Genomic DNA, 19844 nt, shown 5'->3' with positions numbered 1-19844 from the left:
CAAAACATCTGTAGCCCCATAATATTCTGCAATAAAAATAATAATAAAAGATAAAAAACAAACTCTAACAAAGTAGAGTCCCCTTTTACTATCGTCCCTATTGCTCTCCTCTCTAGAGGTAACCATTACCAGCATTTTGAGGACACATTTCTAGGGTTCTTTTTATACATTTCTTTCTCTAGTGAATATACATATACACATTTCCTTTTTACATAAATAGCACCTCCTCGTTTTATAGGTGAGGAAACTAAGTAAGACCCTGAAGGGAGACGTGTTGATAAATTTATTGAAGCAAAGCAGACTTAGCAATTGTTTATTAAACCCTAGTATGTGTCAGACCCTGTGCCCAGTGCTTTCTTGGCATGAAGGGCTGTGGTGTTTCAGTTGTGCTGGATGGGTCGCCGCGCTAGGTTAACTAAGCGATTGGGGTGGGAAGCAGGCGGAGGATTTGTGTTTTGATGGGAGCTGCAGGAAAGCCAGTAGAGTGCGGTTGAGCAGCAAAAAAAAAAAATACTGTCATCTGCACTGTGTCTGTCAGTCAATAAGCTTGTAAAGCTGAAATGCGAAGACCTGCCGAGACCGAAGCTTCCTTGGGAAACTAGGAATCGTCTCCGCATCTACAAGGATGGCCTTGGAGTACTGAGACGAAGGCACCAGTGGATACAAAAATGATATCCCGAGCAGACAGCAACCTAACAACCAACCCCTAGAGCGGAGAGCCGAGAGCCTAGAGCGCTTCTGACCGGTGGGGAAGTGCGCCTGCGCAGGCCGCTCGGGACGGGGGCGGAGCTTGGGGGCGGTCAATGAGCCTGCGCAAACCGCGCGGCAAGGTGGGGGAGGGCGGCCCGTGTGTGTCTGTGTTGTTGTTCCGCGGCAGCGGCGGCGGCGGTAAGATGGCTGCCCACGGGGGCTCCGCGGCGTCCTCGGCGTTGAAGGGGTTAATTCAGCAGTTCACCGCCATCACCGGTAAGAGACGCCGTTACCGGAAGGTGGAGAGTGGGGTCTGGAGCGGGCGGTGGGTCTGTCCCGGGCTTCCCCTTACCTGCATGCATTCCTCCCTAGGGCTTTACCCGCGGCTCCCGTCTTCCTCCTGAGGAAGAGGCGACAACGGCGTCGGGGTCTCTGGGTTCAGGCGGGAGACAGTCCCCCCGCTCTCCTCATACCCTCGTTCTTGGTCTCCTCGCAGTATGGAGGGAGACCCACCCCCCACCTCCTGCCAGTCCAGAACACGGAATGGGCCGAGCCCGTCCGCCTCCGCCGGCCCGGGGACCTGGGGGCGGAGGAGTGGGGGGCCGCACCCGGGCCACCGCCCTCCTCTCCTTCATCATCTTCATCTCTTCTCTGTGCAGCCCTGGGGTGTAGTGCATCTCCTCACGTCTTTTACTCTTTATTCCATGGCCAGGTCATTCTCTCCCCGTCCCTGGCCTGCCCTTCTCCTTTCTGGGCCCTTCAGAGCCATCGCTGTGGCCCTGGCGAGTTTGGGGCCTCCCGCCTTAACGGCGAGGCTAGTGGGTTCCGCGGCGCCTTTACGCATCCCGGGGGATAGGCCGCCAGAAGTGGGGGGTGCTGGGGAGTACCTTAGGGACTGAGGCTTTGAGAGAAGAATGAGGGGGAACCCCCACGCTTAATAGGGGAAGCCTGGAGGAATCTTGGGTGCCGTTTTCCACCTACCCATAATAAAATCATAAAGACTGAGGCGATGGCGCCAGAGCCTCCTGCTGATAAAATAGGGATGGCGGCACAAACTTCTTTGAGAGAAAATCTGTTTCTGGATGTCAGTGTCCCCCAAAACCTGGGCCTAGGTTTTTATTTCCCTTTGGACCCCTGCGAGGGGCACGCGCAGATCCTCTTCTCGCTTTGAGGAAAGGCCCTAAGACATTCTATGAATGCTATGTCTTGCTTCTCTCTGATGGTGCTGAACTTTTTTTGCATGACTTATTAGAGGGCGGAGCAAATGATGTTCTCTGTGGAGTGATTTGAGAGAAGAGTACTCCATGTGCCTGAGCGTAATTTTGCCGTTCTAGTTTGTCATTTTGGAAAGAGGTCAGGATGTTAGTTCCCTCTTCTAACAAATCTGCGCTTTATCGAGAAATTTGTTAGATGCAGCTTCCACTGTTAATGTTCTTAGAGTTTGACATGCAAGATCTGGTTAAATAAAATTGTATATTGTTTTAACCACTACAGGTTGCATGCAAGTTACCTTTTCATAGTTAAAGCTAGTTTTATGTTTTGCTCTGTAATGATAACTAGATGTTTGAAGCATTGTTATTTAGCTTGTGGACATGAAACATCACGTCAATGTTGGTAAAGTAAAGTTTGTAATAATATTGGAGTGAGGAGTTGAATGATAACTTTTCATAATATTTGAAGTTATTGGATTATTATCTTAATGATGTAATAATGGATTTCCCAATGTTTAATTAAACCATTGTTATAGAGAAAATTAGAAAATTGTGTATATAAGTTTATATTGCTGCATTATGTTTATACAGAAAAATCTTTGAAGTAAAGAAGTGAAGTTTTGTTTTGTTTTTTTTTTTTTTTTGAGACAGTATCTTGGTCTCTTTTTTTTTTTGAGACAGTCTCACTCTGTTGCCAGCCATGGCGTCAGCCTAGCTCACTGCAACCTCAAACTCCTGCCTCAGCCTCCCGAGTAGCTGGTAGTACAGTCATTCGCCACCATGCCCGGCTGATTTTTTCTATATATTTTTAGTTGGCCAATTAATTTCTTTCTATTTTTATAGTAGAGTAGTAGAGATGGGTTCTCACTCTTGCTCAGGCTGGTTTTGAACTCCTGACCTTGAGGGATCCACCTGCCTCCGCTCTCAGAGTGCTAGGATTACAGGTGTGAGCCACCATGCTGGGCCAGTCTTACTTTCTTGTCCTTTTTGTGTGTGTTTGTTTTCTTGAGAGTCTGGCTCTGATTCCACCCCTCCCCCCACACCCAGAGTGCAGTGGCTTACTGCAACCTCAAACTCCTGGGCTAAAGCAATCCTTTGGCGCCTACCACAACAACAGGCTAATTTTTGTATTTTTAGTAGAGATGGGGTCTTGTTCTTCCTCAGGGTGGTCTCGAACTCCTGAGCTCAAGTGATCCTTCTGCCTCAGCCTCCTAGAGTGCTAGGATTACAAGCTTGGGTCCCCACACTGGGCATGTTGCCTGGTTATAGTGCACTATCATGGTTCACTGCAGCCTCAAACTCTTAGGTTCCAGTGATTGTCATGTTTCAGCTTCTTGAGTAGCTGGGACTACAGGCGTGTGCCACCAAGCTGGGCTAATGTCTTATTTTTTGTAGAGAAGGGGTCTCTCTACATTGCTCAGGCTGATCTCGAATTCCTGCCCTCAAGTGATCCTCCTGCCTTGGCCTCCCAAAGTGCTAGGATCACAGGCGTGAGCCACCATGCTCGACCCTAATGCAGCATTTTTATTAGGTATACACAAAAAACAAAGTGTAGTGAGATGAATTGACTTAGTTGCTTTGTGTTTCTGTTAATCTGTACAGCTTGTTTCCTCATTGCAGACCTCTGTATTGCTTAAGTTGGAATCCCTCAGTAGACAGTGGTATCTGGAAGTCTATAGAAGGGAAGATAATGTTAGTCTGTTCTTGATGTGTTGTGAATTTCTATTGGTAATTTTTGAGATTCTTTTTACAGGATAGTGATTAACCATTAGAAACACATTTATCCTTTTTCATATATATCTTAAAAAGACATTTTTTAGGTTCTCTCCATGTTTTAGGTTTTTTTTCTTTTCTGTTTTTTTTTTTCTTTTTGAGATGGGGTGTTGCTCTGTCACTCAGCCTGGAGTGCAGATGCATCATAGTTCAATACATCCTCTAACTCCTGAGCTCAAGCGATCCTCCTGCCTCACCATCCGTAGTAGCTGAGACTGCAGGTACATGCCACCATGCCTGGCTAATCTTTTTGTTTTATAGAGACAAGGTCTCACTATTGCCCAGCTGGTTTCAAACTCCTGGCCTCAAGTGATCGTCCTATTTTGGCTTCCCAAAGTACTAGGATTACAGGCATGAGCCACCGTGCCTGGCCTGATTGCTTTTTAAAAATTAGTTTTAAATTGTTTTGTGGACAAATAACCATTTTCATTTTTTTTATTTGTAAAAATCTATGGGGTACATGTGCTATTTTGTTACATGCATAGATTTTATAATGGTCAAGCCAGGGCTTTTAGTGTATCTGTTAACTAATTTCTCATCATCCCCCAACTCCCCCAACCCTCCAAGTCTCCATTATCTATTGTTCCACTCTCTATGATTATGTGAACACATTTTTTAGCACCCACTTACAGGTGAGAACATGCAAAAGATATTTTGTTTTTCTGTGCCTGGGTTGTTTCACTTAAGATAATGACCTTCAATTCCATCCATGTTGCTGCAAAAGAGATGATTTCATTCATTTTTATGGCTGAGTAGTATTCCATTGTGTATATATGCCACATTATCTTTTATTTATTTTTTTTTGAGACAAAGTCTCACTTTGTGGCCCAGGATAGAGTGAGTGTTGTGGCATCAGCCTAGCTCACAGCAACCTCAAACTCCCGGGCTCAAGGAATCCTTCTGCCTCAGCCTCCCGATTAGCTGGGACTACAGGCATGAGCCACCATGCCCGGCTAATTTTTTTATATATTTTTAGTTGGCCAATTAATTTCTATTTATAGTAGAGACAGGGTCTCGCTCTTGCTCATGCTGGGACTGGTCTTGAACTCCTGAGCTTAAATGATCTGCCTGCCTTGGCCTCCCAGAGTTTTAGGATTATAGTCGTGAGCCACCATGCCCGGCCTGCCCTTTCCCACTTTTTTTTTTTTTTTTTTTGAGACAGAGTCTCACTCTGTTGCCCAGGCTAGAGTGAGTGCCGTGGCATCAGCCTAGCTCACAGCAACCTCAAACTCCTGGGCTCAAGCAATCCTACTGCCTCAGCCTCCCGAGTTGCTGGGACTACAGGCATGCGCCACCATGCCCGGCTAAATTTTTGTGTGTGTGTGTGTGTGTGTGTGTGTGTATATATGTATATATGAGTTGGCCAATTAATTTCTTTTTATTTATAGTAGAGACGGGGTCTCGCTCAGGCTGGTTTCGAACTCCTGACCTCGAGCGATCCTCCCACCTTGGCCTCCCAAAATGCTAGGATTACAGGTGTGAGTCACCGCACCCAGCCTCAGAAGTCATAGATGTCACAGATGTCTTCTGTGTGACATCCAAAATACACACTTGTAATCAAAATAATTCATGGGATGAAAAAGAGGGATACATAAACAGTATAGAACTGCTAAAAATAAACTGGGAATCAGAAGGTAAGGACAGGCCGGGCGCGGTGGCTCAACGCCTGTAATCCTAGCACTCTGGGAGGCCGAGGCGGGCAGATTGCTCAAGGTCAGGAGTTCAAAACCAGCCTGAGCGAGACCCCGTCTCTACCATAAAAATAGAAAGAAATTAATTGGCCAACTAATATATATAATATAAAAATCAGCCGGGCATGGTGGCTTGTGCCTGTAGTCCCAGCTACTCGGGAGGCTGAGGCAGGAGGATCACTTGAGCCCAGGAGTTTGAGGTTGCTGTGAGCTAGGCTGATGCCACGGCACTCACTCTAGCCTAGGCAAGAAAGCGAGACTCTGTCTCAAAAAAAAAAAAAAAAAAAAAGAAGGTAAGGACAAATGTGAGGGAATAGAAAGGAAGCTGAGAAGAGAATAAGAGGTTACCAGTGTAGAATTTCATAGAGCATTGTGCATAGTAGATATTCACATACTTCATGAAATTCAAGAACCTCAGTTGTGGAAGAGACCTAAGTTTAATTTTTCTCTAAAATTGTTGGATGAATGCATATTTTTTTTTTTTTTTTTTTTTTTTTTGAGACAGAGTCTCACTTTGTTGCCTAGGCTAGAGTGAGTGCCATGGCTTCAGCCTAGCTCATAGCAACCTCAATCTCCTGGCTCAAGCAATCCTACTGCCTCAGCCTCCCGAGTAGCTGGGACTACAGGCAGGCGCCACCATGCCCGGCTAATTTTTTCTATATATATTAGTTGGCCAATTAATTTCTTTCTATTTTATAGTAGAGACGGGGTCTCGCTCTTGCTCAGGCTGGTTTCGAACTCCTGACCTCGAGCAATCCGCCCGCCTCGGCCTCCCAGAGAGCTAGGATTACAGGCGTGAGCCACCGCGCCCGGCCATGAATGCATATTTATTATAACAATTAGGAACTATGGTGTGTAGTATTTGGCTTTGTAGCTAATTTCTCTATTCATACTCTTGGGTTTTTTTTTTGAGAACAGGGACTCAGTCTGTAGCCTGGGATAAAGTGCAGTGGCATCATCAAAGCTCACTGCAGCCTCAAACTCCTGGGCTCAGTGATCCTCCTGCCTTAACCTCCTGAGTAGCTGGACTATAGGCACCAGCCACCATGCCCGGCTAATTTTTTCTATTTTTTGTAGAGGTGGGGTCTCGCTATGTTGCTCAGGATTGTCACAAACTCCTGGCCTCAAGCGATCTTCCCGCTTGGACTCACAAAGGTTTTGGATTATAGGTGCAAACCACCATGCCCTCCCTGTATGTATTGTTTTATACAATACATTTGTTTGGGGTTAATATTAAAATATGTTTCAGTTCTCTGTGGCTGGAAAGGTGGTTGCAAGTGTTCCAGATATTAACCCTTTGCACTGGGATGTCGAGTGTGACTTGACACGGTTAGCAAAAATTATAGAGATTAAAATTACTCTTTGAATGTATCACTAGTTTGAAATATAAAAAAAATCCAAATAAATTTGTATGAAAAGAAACTCTAGTTTTTTTTTTTTTTTTTTTTTTGAGACAGAGTCTCACTTTGTTGTCCAGGCTAGAGTGAGTGCCGTGGCGTCAGCCTAGCTCACAGCAACCTCAAACTCCTGGGCTCAAGCGATCCTCCTGCCTCAGCCTCCCGAGTAGCTGGGACTACAGGCATGCGCCACCATGCCCGGCTTATTTTTTTATATATATATATCAGTTGGCCAATTAATTTCTTTCTATTTTTATAGTAGAGACGGGGTCTCGCTCTTGCTCAGGCTGGTTTTGAACTCCTGACCTTGAGCAATCCGCCCGCCTCGGCCTCCCAAGAGCTAGGATTACAGGCGTGAGCCACAGCGCCCGGCCGAAACTCTAGTTTTTTATTCTACTCTCGAGCTTTGTAAAATCTGGGGTACTTAAAAAATTAAATCCCAGGCCGGGCGTGGTGGCTCACGCCTGTAATCCTAGCTCTCTGGGGGGCCCGAGGCAGGAGGATTGCTCGAGGTCAGGAGTTCGAAACCAGCCTGAGCAAGAGCGATACCCCGTCTCTACTATAAATAGAAAGAAATTAATTGGCCAACTAATATATATACAAAAAATTAGCCGGGCATGGTGGCGAATGCCTGTAGTCCCAGCTACTTGGGAGGCTGAGGCAGGAAGATTGCTTGAACCAGGGGTTTGAGGTTGCTGTGAGCTAGGGTGACACCACGGCACTCACTCTAGCCTGGGCAACAAAGCGAGACTCTGTCTCAAAAAAAAAAAAAAAAAAAAAAAATTAAATGTCGAGTAGAATAAAGGAATCGAGAAAAAAGCAAGCGAGTGCAAAGGGTTAAAAGAAAAATTTTGGAATTTTAAGAATGATTTCAAAAGGTAACAATGAATTTTGAGCAATAATTTAAGGGAGTAAATAATTTAAGGGAGATAAATTTATTGAATTGTAAATGGAATCTTACTAATAAATTCAGTATTTACTGATAGACTGACAAGTGCCAGGCATGGTTCCCGTCATGGGAATACAACCATGAGCAAGACATGGTGTCTATCCTTAAAAAGCTTAAAGGTTAACAGGGATAAAGATACATGAATAAGTATTGTAATGCAGTGAGAGAATGGTAAGGAGCACAAAAGAAAGAGAGGTCATGAAAGGTTTCCCAGAAGAAATAATTTCTTATCTAAAACTTGTAAGAGAGGTTTCTGGCAGAAGGAACACATACAAAGGCATGGAGAAGAGAGGAACAGACCTACATATAGACAGAGATGAGAGATAATATGTTTAGGGAATTGATAATTGAAATCAATAAAGCATAGCTGGTTGGAGATGCAATATATGGAGCAGAAAAGATGTTAATATAATGGGAGATTGGGATGGGCCTTGTAAACCATGTTAAGAAAGGTTGGCTTTATTCTGAGTGTAGTGAGGAGTCAATGAAGGTTTTAATTAGAGGAGTGACATAATTAGATTTGGATTTTTTTAGAAAGAGCTACTAGGCTATAGTGGAAAAGAAGTAGGCACAGAGAGCAGTACAAAACTGTTGTGTTAATCCAAGAAAGATACTGATGTCCTGAAATAAATTTGTGGCAGAGAAGTGGATTCTGAAAGATAAGGGAATAAATCAGAGGAGTCAAAATGAACTTAGGTGTTGGGTGACTAAACCGGACAATGGTAAAAATAATAAATAAAAAAAAATAAACTTAGGATTCTGTTTGGACATCTAGGTATATAACACTGCTATGAGGGTAGGGGATAGTAGAAGATGTTTGGGGAGATGATTAGTTCAGTTTTGTATACGTTATGGGGCTGCTAGTGGGACTTCCAAATGGAGCTGTTCAACAAGCAAATGAATATTTGGGTCTAGAAAGAGGAGTGAGAGATTTGTCTTTTTTTTTTTTTTTTTTTTTTTTTGAGACAAAGTCTTACTTTGCCTGGGCTACAGTGAGTGCCCTGGTGTCAGTGTAGCTCACAGCAACCTCAAACTCCTAGGCTCAACCGATCCTTCTGCCTCAGCCTCTCGAGTAGCTGGGACTACAGGCATGCACCAATGCACCACCATGCCCGGCTAATTTTTTCTATATTTTTAGTTGTGCAGCTAATTTCTTTCTATTTTTAGTAAAGACAGGGTCTCACTCTTGCTCAGGCTGGTATTGAACTCCTGACCTTGAGTGATCCAACCACCTCAGCCTCCCAGAGTCCTAGGGTTACAGGCGTGAGCTATTGCACCCGGCCAAGATTTCTTTTTCTTTTTCTTTTTTCTTTTTTTTTTTTTTGAGACAGAGTCTCACTCTTTTGCCCGGGCTAGAGTGCTGTGGTGTCAACCTAGCTCACAGCAACCTCAAACTCGAGCAATCCTTCTGCATCAGCCTCCCAAGTAACTGGGACTATAGGCATGTGCCACCATGCCCGGCTAATTTTTTATGTATATATATTTTTAGTGGCCAATTAATTTCTTTCTATTTTTAGTAGAGACAGGGTCTCACTCTTGTTCAGGGTGGTTTTGAACTCCTAACCTTGAGCAATCCGCCTGCCTCGGCTTCTCAGAGTGCTAGGATTACAGGTGTGAGCCACCATGCTTGCCCCAAGATATCATTTTTAAAGTGTTTTCTGATGGTGAGATGTCAGTTTGAATATACTACAACTTGAGAACTTTTGGTTCAGCTTAACTGAGAACATAGAGGTAACTGGCATGAGAAAAGTGAGATATGGGCCAATTCAGTGAATTTTTATTTTTATTTTTTATTTATTTTTTTTTCTTCAACATTTTCAGCACCAGGGATCAGTGAATTTTTAAAGTCTGTAAGATAGAAGAGCTAGCAGAGATGAAGGTAGAGATTAAGACCCCATGATAAAGTATGTGTTTATCTTTGTACTTACTTCAGGGTGAGGAGGCAGGGGGAAGGTCCAGAACTTAACAAAATGATGGATATTTGGTGTATTGTCCAGAAAAATGAAGGTACTGATTTGACTGATAACCACTATCCAAATCATGCAAAAACATGGCTTTATAAAGTACTGTCAAGCGACCTGCCTAGACCTGCCTACATGCATACCCACATGGCTGGAGGGAATGGTATAGAGGTGAGATGAAAGCAGAGGGATATAAAATAGGAGAGGTAAATCAGGGCCAAATCTTGTGTGTAGCTCAAGACAGATTACGATTTATCTAGTCATGGCTGGACATGGAGGCTTACATTTATAATCCCAGCACTTTAGGAGGCTAAGACAGGAGGGAGATCACTTGAGACCAGGAGTTGGAAACCAGCCTGGGCAACATAGGGAGACCCCCATCTCTACAAAAAATTTAAAAATCAGCCAAGCATTGTGGTGTGCACCTATAGTCCCAACTACTCAGGAGGCTGAGACAGGAGGACTGCTTGAACCCAGGAATTTGAAATTCGAGATTACAGTGACCTATGATTGGGCCACTGCCTTCCAGCTTGGGCAACAGAGGGAGATGTTGTCTCTTAAAAAAAAAAAAAAAAAAAAAAAAAAAAATTCGAAGGACTTTACAACCCACATATACATATGATTGGTTTATTCTTGACAAAGATACAAAGGAAATACAATGGAGAAAAGGAAAACTTTTCAACAAATAGTACTGATATGACTGGCTAACCATATGCAAAAAACCAAATTAAAAAAAAACTACCTTAATATTATATACAAATTAATTAGAAATGGACCACAGGGCCAGATGAGGTGGCTTATGCCTGTAATCTTAGTACTTTGGGAGGCTGAGGTGAGAGGATTGGTTGAGGCCAGGAGTTCCAGACCAGCCTGAGCAAGAGCAAGACCCCATCTCTAAAAAAAAAAAAAAAAAATAGAAAAATTAGCTAGGCATGGTGTTGGGTGCCTGTAGTCCTAGGTACTGAGGAGGCTGAGGCAGGAGGATAGCTTGAGTATAGGAGTTTGAGTTTTCTGTGAGCTATGATGATGTCACTGCACTCTAGCTAGGTGAGACTCTGTCTCAAAAAATAAAATAAAAACTTACCCAGTCAGCAATGCAGAAATGTTGAAAACAGAGGAGACAAATTTACATAATTATGATAATTGTGCAGTGTAGAAGGTCTTAGTCTGCCCTCCATATCTGTGGGTTCCATATCCATGGATTCAACCAGCTGTGGATGGAAAGAAAATGTTTGAAAAAGAATAGTTGTATGTGTACTGACTATGTAGACTTTTTTTCTTGCCATTATTCCCTAAATAATACAGTACAACAACTATTTACATAGCATTTACATTGTACTTGGTATTGTAAGTAATCTACAGGTGATTTAAAGTATATGGGAGGATTGCATAAGTTATATACCAGTACGAATCTTTTTTATGTAAGTGACTTGAACATTGTTGGATTTTGGTATCTGAGGGAGGTCCTACATTAATACCCAACAGATACTGAAAGATGAGCATGACCAAGAGCAATGAGATGCAGTGGTTCATGTAAGAGATGTTGAGGGCTTTAACTAACACTATAGCATTGTATTAATACATAGAAAAGGTTGGACAGGAATGGTATTACTTAGAAGAAACTATAGGACTTGTTGGTTGGCTGATGGATGTGTATGTTCATCTTAAATTTGAGTAATACATGAAGCCCTTTAAAGGAAAAACCTCCCAGGTCCTATGTAACTTAAGTTACCATGTACATCCACATATAAGGCAGATTCTAAATGAAAGGCAACTGTAAAAAAAGAAAAAAAAGAAAGGCAACTGTATATTTCTCCAATTCCCAAAAAAGAATGCTTTCAATTTTTTTTTACTGTGCTGAAATCTATATAACAAAATTTACCATCTTAACTATTTTAAGTGAATAGTTCAGGGGTTATATACATTAATATGTTTTATACTAATTACCACCATCTATCTCCATAACTTTTTGTCTTGTGAAACTCTATACCCATTAAATAGTAACTCCCCATTCCTCATTTCCTCTACCCCAGCCCCTGGCAACCATTTCGCTTTCTATTTGATTTTGACTATTCTAATATCTCAGATAATTGGAATCATATAGCATTTGTCTTTTTTTTTTTTTTATAGCTATGAGAATCTTTATGAACCAAGCATTTATCTTTTTATGACTGGCTCATTTTACTTAGCATAATGTCCTCAAGCTTCATCCATGTTGTTGCATATGTGAGAATTTCCTTCCTTTTTAAGGCTACGTGATATTCCACTGTATATATGTCTTGCACATTTTATTTATCCATTCATCTGTTGATGGACACTTGGGTTACTTCCATGTTTAGCTATTGTGAATAATGTTGCTATGAAAATGGGTAAACCATATCTCTTTGAGACTCTACTTTAAATTCTTTTGGGTATTTATTTCCAGAAGTTAAATTATTAGATCATGTGGTAATTCTATTCTTAATTTTTTGAGGAACTGCCACACTGTTTTCCAAGTGGTTGTACCATTTTACATTCCCCCCAGCAGGGCACAGTGGTTCCAGTTTCTCTACATCCTCACCTATACTTGTTATTTTTTGTTTTTTTGATAGTAGCCATTTTAATGAGTGTAAGGTAATACTAAAAAAAGCTTTTTGGCTAAGATAAATGTAAATTTCTAGAGACTAAGTGAAATTGATCAGATAGGTCTTTTTGGGTAATATTTATTGATTTAACATTAAATCACAATCTTATATATTAATGCTTTTTCTACTCATGTTTTGTGAAATAATTTTACTGAATTTTTTTCATTTGCATCTTTTTTTTGAGACACAGTCTCACCATGTTGCCCGGGCTAGAGTGCTGTGGCGTCAGCCTAACTCACAGCAACCTCAAACTCCTGGGCTCAAGCTATCCTCCTGCCTCAGCCTCCTGAGTAGCTGGGACTACCGGGGTGCACCACCATGCCCGGCTAATTTTTTCTATATATTTTTAGTTGGCCAATTAGTTTCTTTCTATTTTTTTAGTAGAGACGGGGTGTCACTCTTGCTCAGGCTGGTTTCGAACTCCTGAGCTCAAAGGATCCGCCCACCTTGGCCTCCCAGAGTGTTAGGATTACAGATGTGATCCACTGCTTGCGCCTGGCCTCATTTGCATCTTAAATATATCTTTGCCAGCTGTCTGAAAAAGCTATAGGCTGGGCATGGTGGCTCACACCTGTACTCTTAGCTCTGGGAAGATGAGGCAGGAGGATTGCTCGAGCCCAGGAGTTTGAGGTTGCAGTGAGCTATGATGACACCACTACACTCTACCCAGGGTGACAGTGAGACTCTGTCTCCAAAAAAAGAGAAAAAGGAAACTGAATCCTCCTTTTCACTCTCCCCTTTAATGTTAAAAAATATATTAATGAAAAATCTGTAGCTACTCTTGTCATGTACAGTTTTTTGGAGCATGTTATTTTCACTTCTTACATTATTTGAGGTATAACCCTTTTAAAAATCTGTATGTGATGCTTTTACTGGAGATTTTACCTTAAGTCTGTTTGTTCAAGGTAGCCATTTGTTGTTTATTTCCACCACAATGTAAGCATATTGCTTTATTATAAATTAAATTTAAAACATAAATATGTGCACTTAATACAAAATTTAAAAAATATAGAAGTTTTGCCAGTGATTTTGGCTGAGGCCTGGCCCCTCTCTTCCTGGTGTGTTGGCTACTGATCAGTGTCAGTTAGAGTTTGATCACATGCAAACAAACATGATGCTAGGTGCTGGGTATTCCAAGACAAGAAAACCAATCCTTGCGTATAAGAACCTACCCTTTGTGGGTGTGATTGGGGATGTGGTAGTGGTCAGAAAGTAAACCAGCATTTACTGCTTAGTAGTTTATCCATGGATGTAATAATAGAACAGTATCACAATGAGTGGGGAGGTAGTTTAGCACATAAATTGACAAAAGTAACATTCTGGTGATTTCAGCATGCATGAACTACATGAGGGGGAGATGAGGAGGATAAGGGAATTCCAAACATGTAATTTAGTCTGACTAGTAAATTGTATAGGATGGGGAAGAGGAACGGCAAAGCCAGAGAAGTAAGCTGAGTCGTAATCACAAAGGACTTTCCAGATCATAAAGACTTTGGAATTTATACTGTAGGTGTCAGGAGAAAGCCATTAAGGATTTTAAACAGGGGGGTGATATAATCACACATATTTTGGAACATACCCAAGGCAGCAAGGTAGAAGATGGAATGATGATCAGTTAGGAGCCTATTGTAGTAATCCAGGTAAGTGTTAAGGACTTGCTCTATAGCCTTAGAGCAGGCGTCCTCAAACTACGGCCCCTGGGCCACATGCGGGTGTTTTTGCCCGTTTGTTTTTTTACTTCAAAATAAGATATGTACAGTGTGCTTAGGAATTTGTTCATAGTCTTTTTTAAACTATAGTCCGGCCCTACATCGATCTGAGGGACAGTGAACTGGCCCCCTGTTTCAAAAGTTTGAGGACCCCCTGCCTTAGAGGCAGTTGTAGCACGGAAGAGAAAACAATGATAGAGAGATACCAAGAGTAAAGTCTGCACTTCTATTTCTTATATTAAGGCTAAAATAGATAACATGAATAACCCTACTCTGAGGAAAAAAATGGTAAAGAAAATGTATATTTAAAAAGTCTTTTAAAATGCACTATTGGGGTTATAAGAGGCTAAAAATGAATGCGGATATTAGCAAGCCTGGTGGAATCTACCCATACTGGGTGGCTTTGAACCTTTTGATAGCCTGATAGGGTACAGGAAGCAAAGCTCTCTGAACCTTACCAAGAGGCCCCTCTCCGTCATGAAGTGGAAGCATTTTGTGTGTGTGTTTTGTTTGTTTGTTGTTGTTATTTGTTTTGTTTTGAGACAGAGTCTTTGTTGCCTGGGCTAGAGTGCCTTGGCGTCAGCCTAGCTCACAGCAACCTAAGACTCCTGGGCTCAAGCAATCTTTCTGCCTTAGCCTCCTGAGTAGCTGGGACTACAGGCTTGTGCCACCATGCCCAGCTAACTTTTTCTATATATTTTTAGTTGGCCAATTAATTTCTGTAGATTAATTTCTGTAATTAATTTTAGTAGAGATGGGGTCTCACTCTTGCTCAGGCTGGTTTGTTTGTTTGTTTTTTGTGAGACAGAGTCTCCGTTTGTTGCACAGGCTAGAGTGAGTGCCGTGGCGTCAGCCTAGCTCACAGCAACCTTAAACTTCTGAGATCAAGTGATCCTCCTGCCTCAGCCTCCCGAGTAGCTGGGACTACAAGCATGCGCCACCCTGCCCAGCTGATTTTTTCTGTATATATTAGTTGGCCAATTAATTTCTTTCTGTTTATAGTAGAGACGGGGTCTCGCTCTTGCTCAGGCTGGTTTCGAACTCCTGACATTGAGCAATCCACCCGCCTCGGCCTCCCAGAGTGCTGGGATTACAGGCGTGAGCCACTGCGCCCTGCCTGTTTGTTTTTTGAGACAATCTTGCTCTGTTACCCTGGGTAGAGTGCAGTGGCATCATCGTAGCTCACTGCAACCTCAAACTTCTCATGCAGGGGTGGGGAACCTGCGGCCTTGAGGACACATGGCCTTCCAGGTCCTTAAGTGTGGCCTTTTGACTGAATCCAAATTTTATAGAACAAATCTTTTTATCAAAAGGGGTAGAGAAAGATGCAGCTTTTCTTGCCTCATTCGGTGCTTAAAAAAACAACAGTCTTGAAATTAGAAGACCACAGAATCCCCACCCATGCTTGGCATGCATATACCTAGCTAATTTTTCTAATTTTTAGTAGAGATGGGGTCTGGAACTCTTGAGCTCAAGCAATCCTCTCATCTCAGCCTCCCAGGGTGCTAGGATTAAGGTGTGAGCCACCACACCCTGCTGGAGCTAAGACTTTGATGTTTCCATCTTGATGGGGAAATGAGAGAGGTATGAACACGGGTATATTTTTTTTTTTTTGAGACAGAGTCTCTCTCTCTTGCCCGGGCTAGAGTGCCGTGGCATCATCCTAGCTCACAGCAACCTCAGACTCCTGGGCTCAAGCAATCCTTCTGCCTCAGCCTCTGGAATAGCTTAGAACTACAGGCATGCACCACCATGCCCAGCTAATTTTTTTCTATATATTTTTAGTTGGCCAATTAATTTCTATTTTTTTAGTAGAGATGGGGTCTCGCTCTTGCTCAGTCTGGTTTCGAACTCCTGACCTCGAGCAATTCGCCCGTCTCCGCCCTTCAGAGTGCTAGGATTACAGGCGTGAGCCACCGCGCCCCCTGAACATGGATATCTTCACTGAGAATTTATAACAAGCATTCTTTCAAGATCACATTTCCCATGTAGTCTTCAAAAATTTTTAAGTCAAGATTATATTTAAGCCAGGCGCGGTGGCTCACGCCTGTAATCCTAGCACTTTGGGAGGCCGAGACGGGTGGATTGCTCAAGGTCAGGAGTTCAAAACCAGCCTGAGCGAGACCTCGTCTCTACCAAAAATAGAAAGAAATTAATTGGCCAACTAAAAATATATATATACAAAAATTAGCCGGGCATGGAGGCTGAGGCAGTAGGATTGCCGAGCCCAGGAGTTTGAGGTTGCTGTGAGTTAGGCTGATGCCACGGCACTCACTCTAGCCTGGGCAACAAAGTGAGACTCTGTCTCAAAAAAAAAAAAAAAAAAAAAGATTATATTTAAGATGGTCTCTGGAAATGCCTTGCAAAATCTGTGAAATCAGATCCTCATAGGAGGAATGTACCTTCAACCCAGACTTCAAAAATCTACAGATTAAACTTCCAAGGCACACAAAATCAGTCAAAAAAAATCACAAAATTGCACAAAAACCCTGGCACAGTGAACAAGATCCAGTAGAAACAAGAGACAGTAACCTGTAGAGACTACAGAAAATTTATATTTTGTCTCAGTAATTTCAATAAGTTTGTTATTTTTTTCCAATAAGTTTGATTAATATGTTTGAAGAAATGAGAGATTGAAATGGGAATATGAATTAAGGGTCTCTAAAACATGACCAAGCAAATAAGGAAATAAACAAAAATAATTTCTAGTTATTAAAAATTAACTGGAATTGAAAGTTAAGTGAACAGGTAAAGAAACAGATTGGCACAGCTAAAGAGAGAATATGTGAACTGGAAGATAGCATTAAAGATACTACCTAGAATGCAACATAAAGAAGTGATAAACATGAAAAAAAGTTGAGATATAAAGGTTAGAGTGAAGAGTTCTAGCATTCATCTAATTGTAGTTCCAGTAGGAAGTATGAATTGCAGGGTGAGGCAGTGGTCAAATAGAAATGGCTGAGAATTTTTCAGAATTGATAAGAAATAATCCTCAAATGGTAGAAGTCCAGTGAATCCCAAGGAAGATAGATAAAATCAGCCCTGACAAATCAGAGTGAAACTGCAGAAGGCTAAAAGACTGAGAAGATCTTAAAAGCAACTAGAGAGAAACAACAGATTGCTATTAAAACATTTTGCTTTAGTCTGGCAACTGATTTCCCAGTAGCAACAACAGAAGCCAGAGGACATTGAAATGCTGTCTTCAGTATACTAAGAGAAAACAGCTGTCAGCCTTGAAATGGCATATCCAGTAAAACTGTCAGGGATGACAGCAAAATACAGACATTTTCAAACAAAAACTTAGAAGAGCATTTACAACAGGAGATTCTAAGGGACATAATTCAGATAGAAGAAAAATCATCCCAAACAGAAAGCCTGAGATGCTTTTTAGTAGCCACAAAATGTTCTATCAAACAGATACTGCAGTTTACATTCTATTATTAGACATTTATGTTGTTTCCAATTTTTCACTATTAACTGAAGCTATGCTACACATGTATGTGAATATGTTTATGCAATAGTATTTTATATAGTTTTTTTCCCTTTTGACTAGAAGCCCAAATTACTGAGTCAGAAAAGAAATGAAAAATGACAAAAAAAAAAAAAGGAATGAATACTTTTATTTTTTGAATACATGTTGTAAAATTGTTTTCTTAAAGGACTTTACCAATTTACATTTCATTTAACAGACTATGCTGGCTTTACTTTATTTGCAAATAAGTAAGTCTGTTTCAGAGCCAATTTTAAGTGATGATTGACATTTCGTACCAGATTTTGACTTAGTTATGTCTTAGACAAAAATATCTCATCTTTCTTCTCTGCCATTGGTATTAAAAATGCTTTCTTTTTAAGGGAAACAGAAATGCTAACTGAAATGTGTTCTTTCTAACAGAAAGCGTTTCTAACTTTGTAGAATGTAGTCTTTTTTAAAAAATCTTTTTTCAGTTTATTAACAAATATATACTTGGGCCATTTAAAGAAAAGACCAATAAATGCATTACTTAGTTTTTATTTTATTATGTGAAGGAAGATTAATATTTTAATGCTGCTACATTCTTTTCTAGCTCTGTATATTTCATACCAGCCAGCCAATAGTGTAGATGTAAACAAATGGGTTTAAGAAAAAATAATGGTCATTCATTCTAAAAGGAAAAAAGTACTATAATTTACTTGGGAATACTGTATTCTCATATGAGCTGAATGTAAGAAAGTGTCTCTTTTTTTCTTTTTTCTATTTTAGGTGCAAGTGAAAGTGTAGGAAAACATATGCTTGAAGCCTGCAACAATAATCTGGAGATGGCAGTCACTATGTTTTTGGATGGTGGAGGAATTGCTGAAGAGCCCAGTACCAGTTCAGCAAGTGTCTCTGCTGTCAGACCACACACAGAGTATGAATTTATTACATATTGCTTAAATTGAGTAGTTGCATTTTTACCAAAGTTAGGTCAGTTCTCTAGTTTTGGAAAAAATTAAAGGATGAAAGCCTCTGAAAAAGTATCAAGTGGAAATTTTTGTAGTTAGTTTAAATTCTCTAGAGCACTGTCGTGTCTTTTATTTATTCCTGAACCCTGCAGGCTCAGGGCGAAGTCTAGGGGATGGTGAGGGGGTAGCCTGGTATGATTGGCCTATGGCCAGGAGGCAGGGCCTATGTGCTTCATGGTAAAAAAAAAACAAAAACCAAAAAACAATAACTACTACAATTAAAATCTTACAGGACAGCATTATTATCCACATTTTAATGATGAGGAAGCAGGGGCATAGCCATTTTCTGAAGCTTAATTCCTAGCAATCAAGTAGCAAATATAGAAATAAAGTCCAATAAAGCTCAGATTTCTCAATTTTATTTATTTTTCTTTTTAAATATTTTTTATGTGTTGAGGGCTGACTTTCAATAGATTGCAGTGAAGGAGCTGCTCTGCTACGTATGAAACCCCGACCTGATTTTCCAATTCTAGATTTTCCTTCATTGTCCCAGAAAAGCTTGGAGTTGCCATGAAAATTTTTGAAAAATATTTCTGGTCCTTTATACCTTAGCTACATGTAACTAGTTAATCATTAGAAGCATCTTTAGCATATACCGTGTTTCCCCGAAAATAAGACCTACCCATAAAATAAGCCCTAGCAGGATTTCTAAGCTTTTGTGCAATATAAGCCCTACCCCCAAAATAAGACCTAGTGATGGGCATGGCTACGCTGTGTATCTGCACAACCCATGCATTTTGTCCTGGAGCGGTAAAGAAGAATAGCAGCCCTTCTCATCTGTCCCATCGTAACAGCTACTATCCCAGAGGTGACCAGAAAGGTGCGGGCAGCCCCACCAACAAGGTCAGCTCCCCCTGTCAGGTCCCAGCCATCCTGTGCGTGCTGCAAGCTGAGGCTTTGAGGGGAAAATAACACATCTCCTGAAAATAAGCCCTAGGGTGTCTTCTTGAGGAAAAATAAATATAAGACCCTATCCTATTTTCAGAGAAACATGGTAGAATTGTAATATATAGAAAATAAATAGTAATAAATGGTGAAGAGATTTACATTTGATACCAGTGAGAGTTAAAATAAATCACTATTGAACCAAAGTCCAGCAGTCTTTGGAAAATATTAGACATGCACCTTGTTTAAAGGGAAGTCATTGATTTTTTTTTTTGGAGACAGAGTCTTACTCTGTTGCCCAGGCTAGAGTGAGTGCCGTGGCATCAGCCTAGCTCACAGCAACCTTAAACTCCTGGGCTCAGGCAGTCCTTCTGCCTCAGCTTCCCGAGTAGCTGGGACTACAGGCATGTGCCACCATGCCTGGCTAATTTTTTCTTTTTTCTTTCTTTTTTTTTTTTTTTGAGACAGAGTT

General features: G+C 41.3%; 1 protein-coding gene and 1 pseudogene across 1 annotated transcript in view; one reads left to right on the top strand and one right to left on the bottom strand.

The window, feature by feature from the left end:
• The first annotated feature begins 816 nt into the window (after positions 1-816).
• The window catches only part of UBXN7 (UBX domain protein 7), a 59772-nt gene continuing 40744 nt past the window's right edge, over positions 817-19844 (top strand). Inside the window, exons 1-2 of the mRNA XM_012780345.2 lie at positions 817-966; positions 18246-18393. Of these exons, the coding sequence (XP_012635799.1) occupies positions 894-966; positions 18246-18393 (221 nt within the window). The 5' untranslated portion in view covers positions 817-893. The remainder of the gene's footprint in view (positions 967-18245; positions 18394-19844) is intronic.
• On the bottom strand, positions 939-1885 carry LOC105879820 (uncharacterized; annotated as a pseudogene).

The sequence above is a fragment of the Microcebus murinus genome, chromosome 1 (genome assembly GCF_040939455.1).
Source record: "Microcebus murinus isolate Inina chromosome 1, M.murinus_Inina_mat1.0, whole genome shotgun sequence".
Lineage (NCBI taxonomy): Eukaryota > Metazoa > Chordata > Mammalia > Primates > Cheirogaleidae > Microcebus > Microcebus murinus.
Note: the sequence above shows the minus strand (reverse complement) of the source record. Positions and strands in the feature narration are given on the sequence as shown.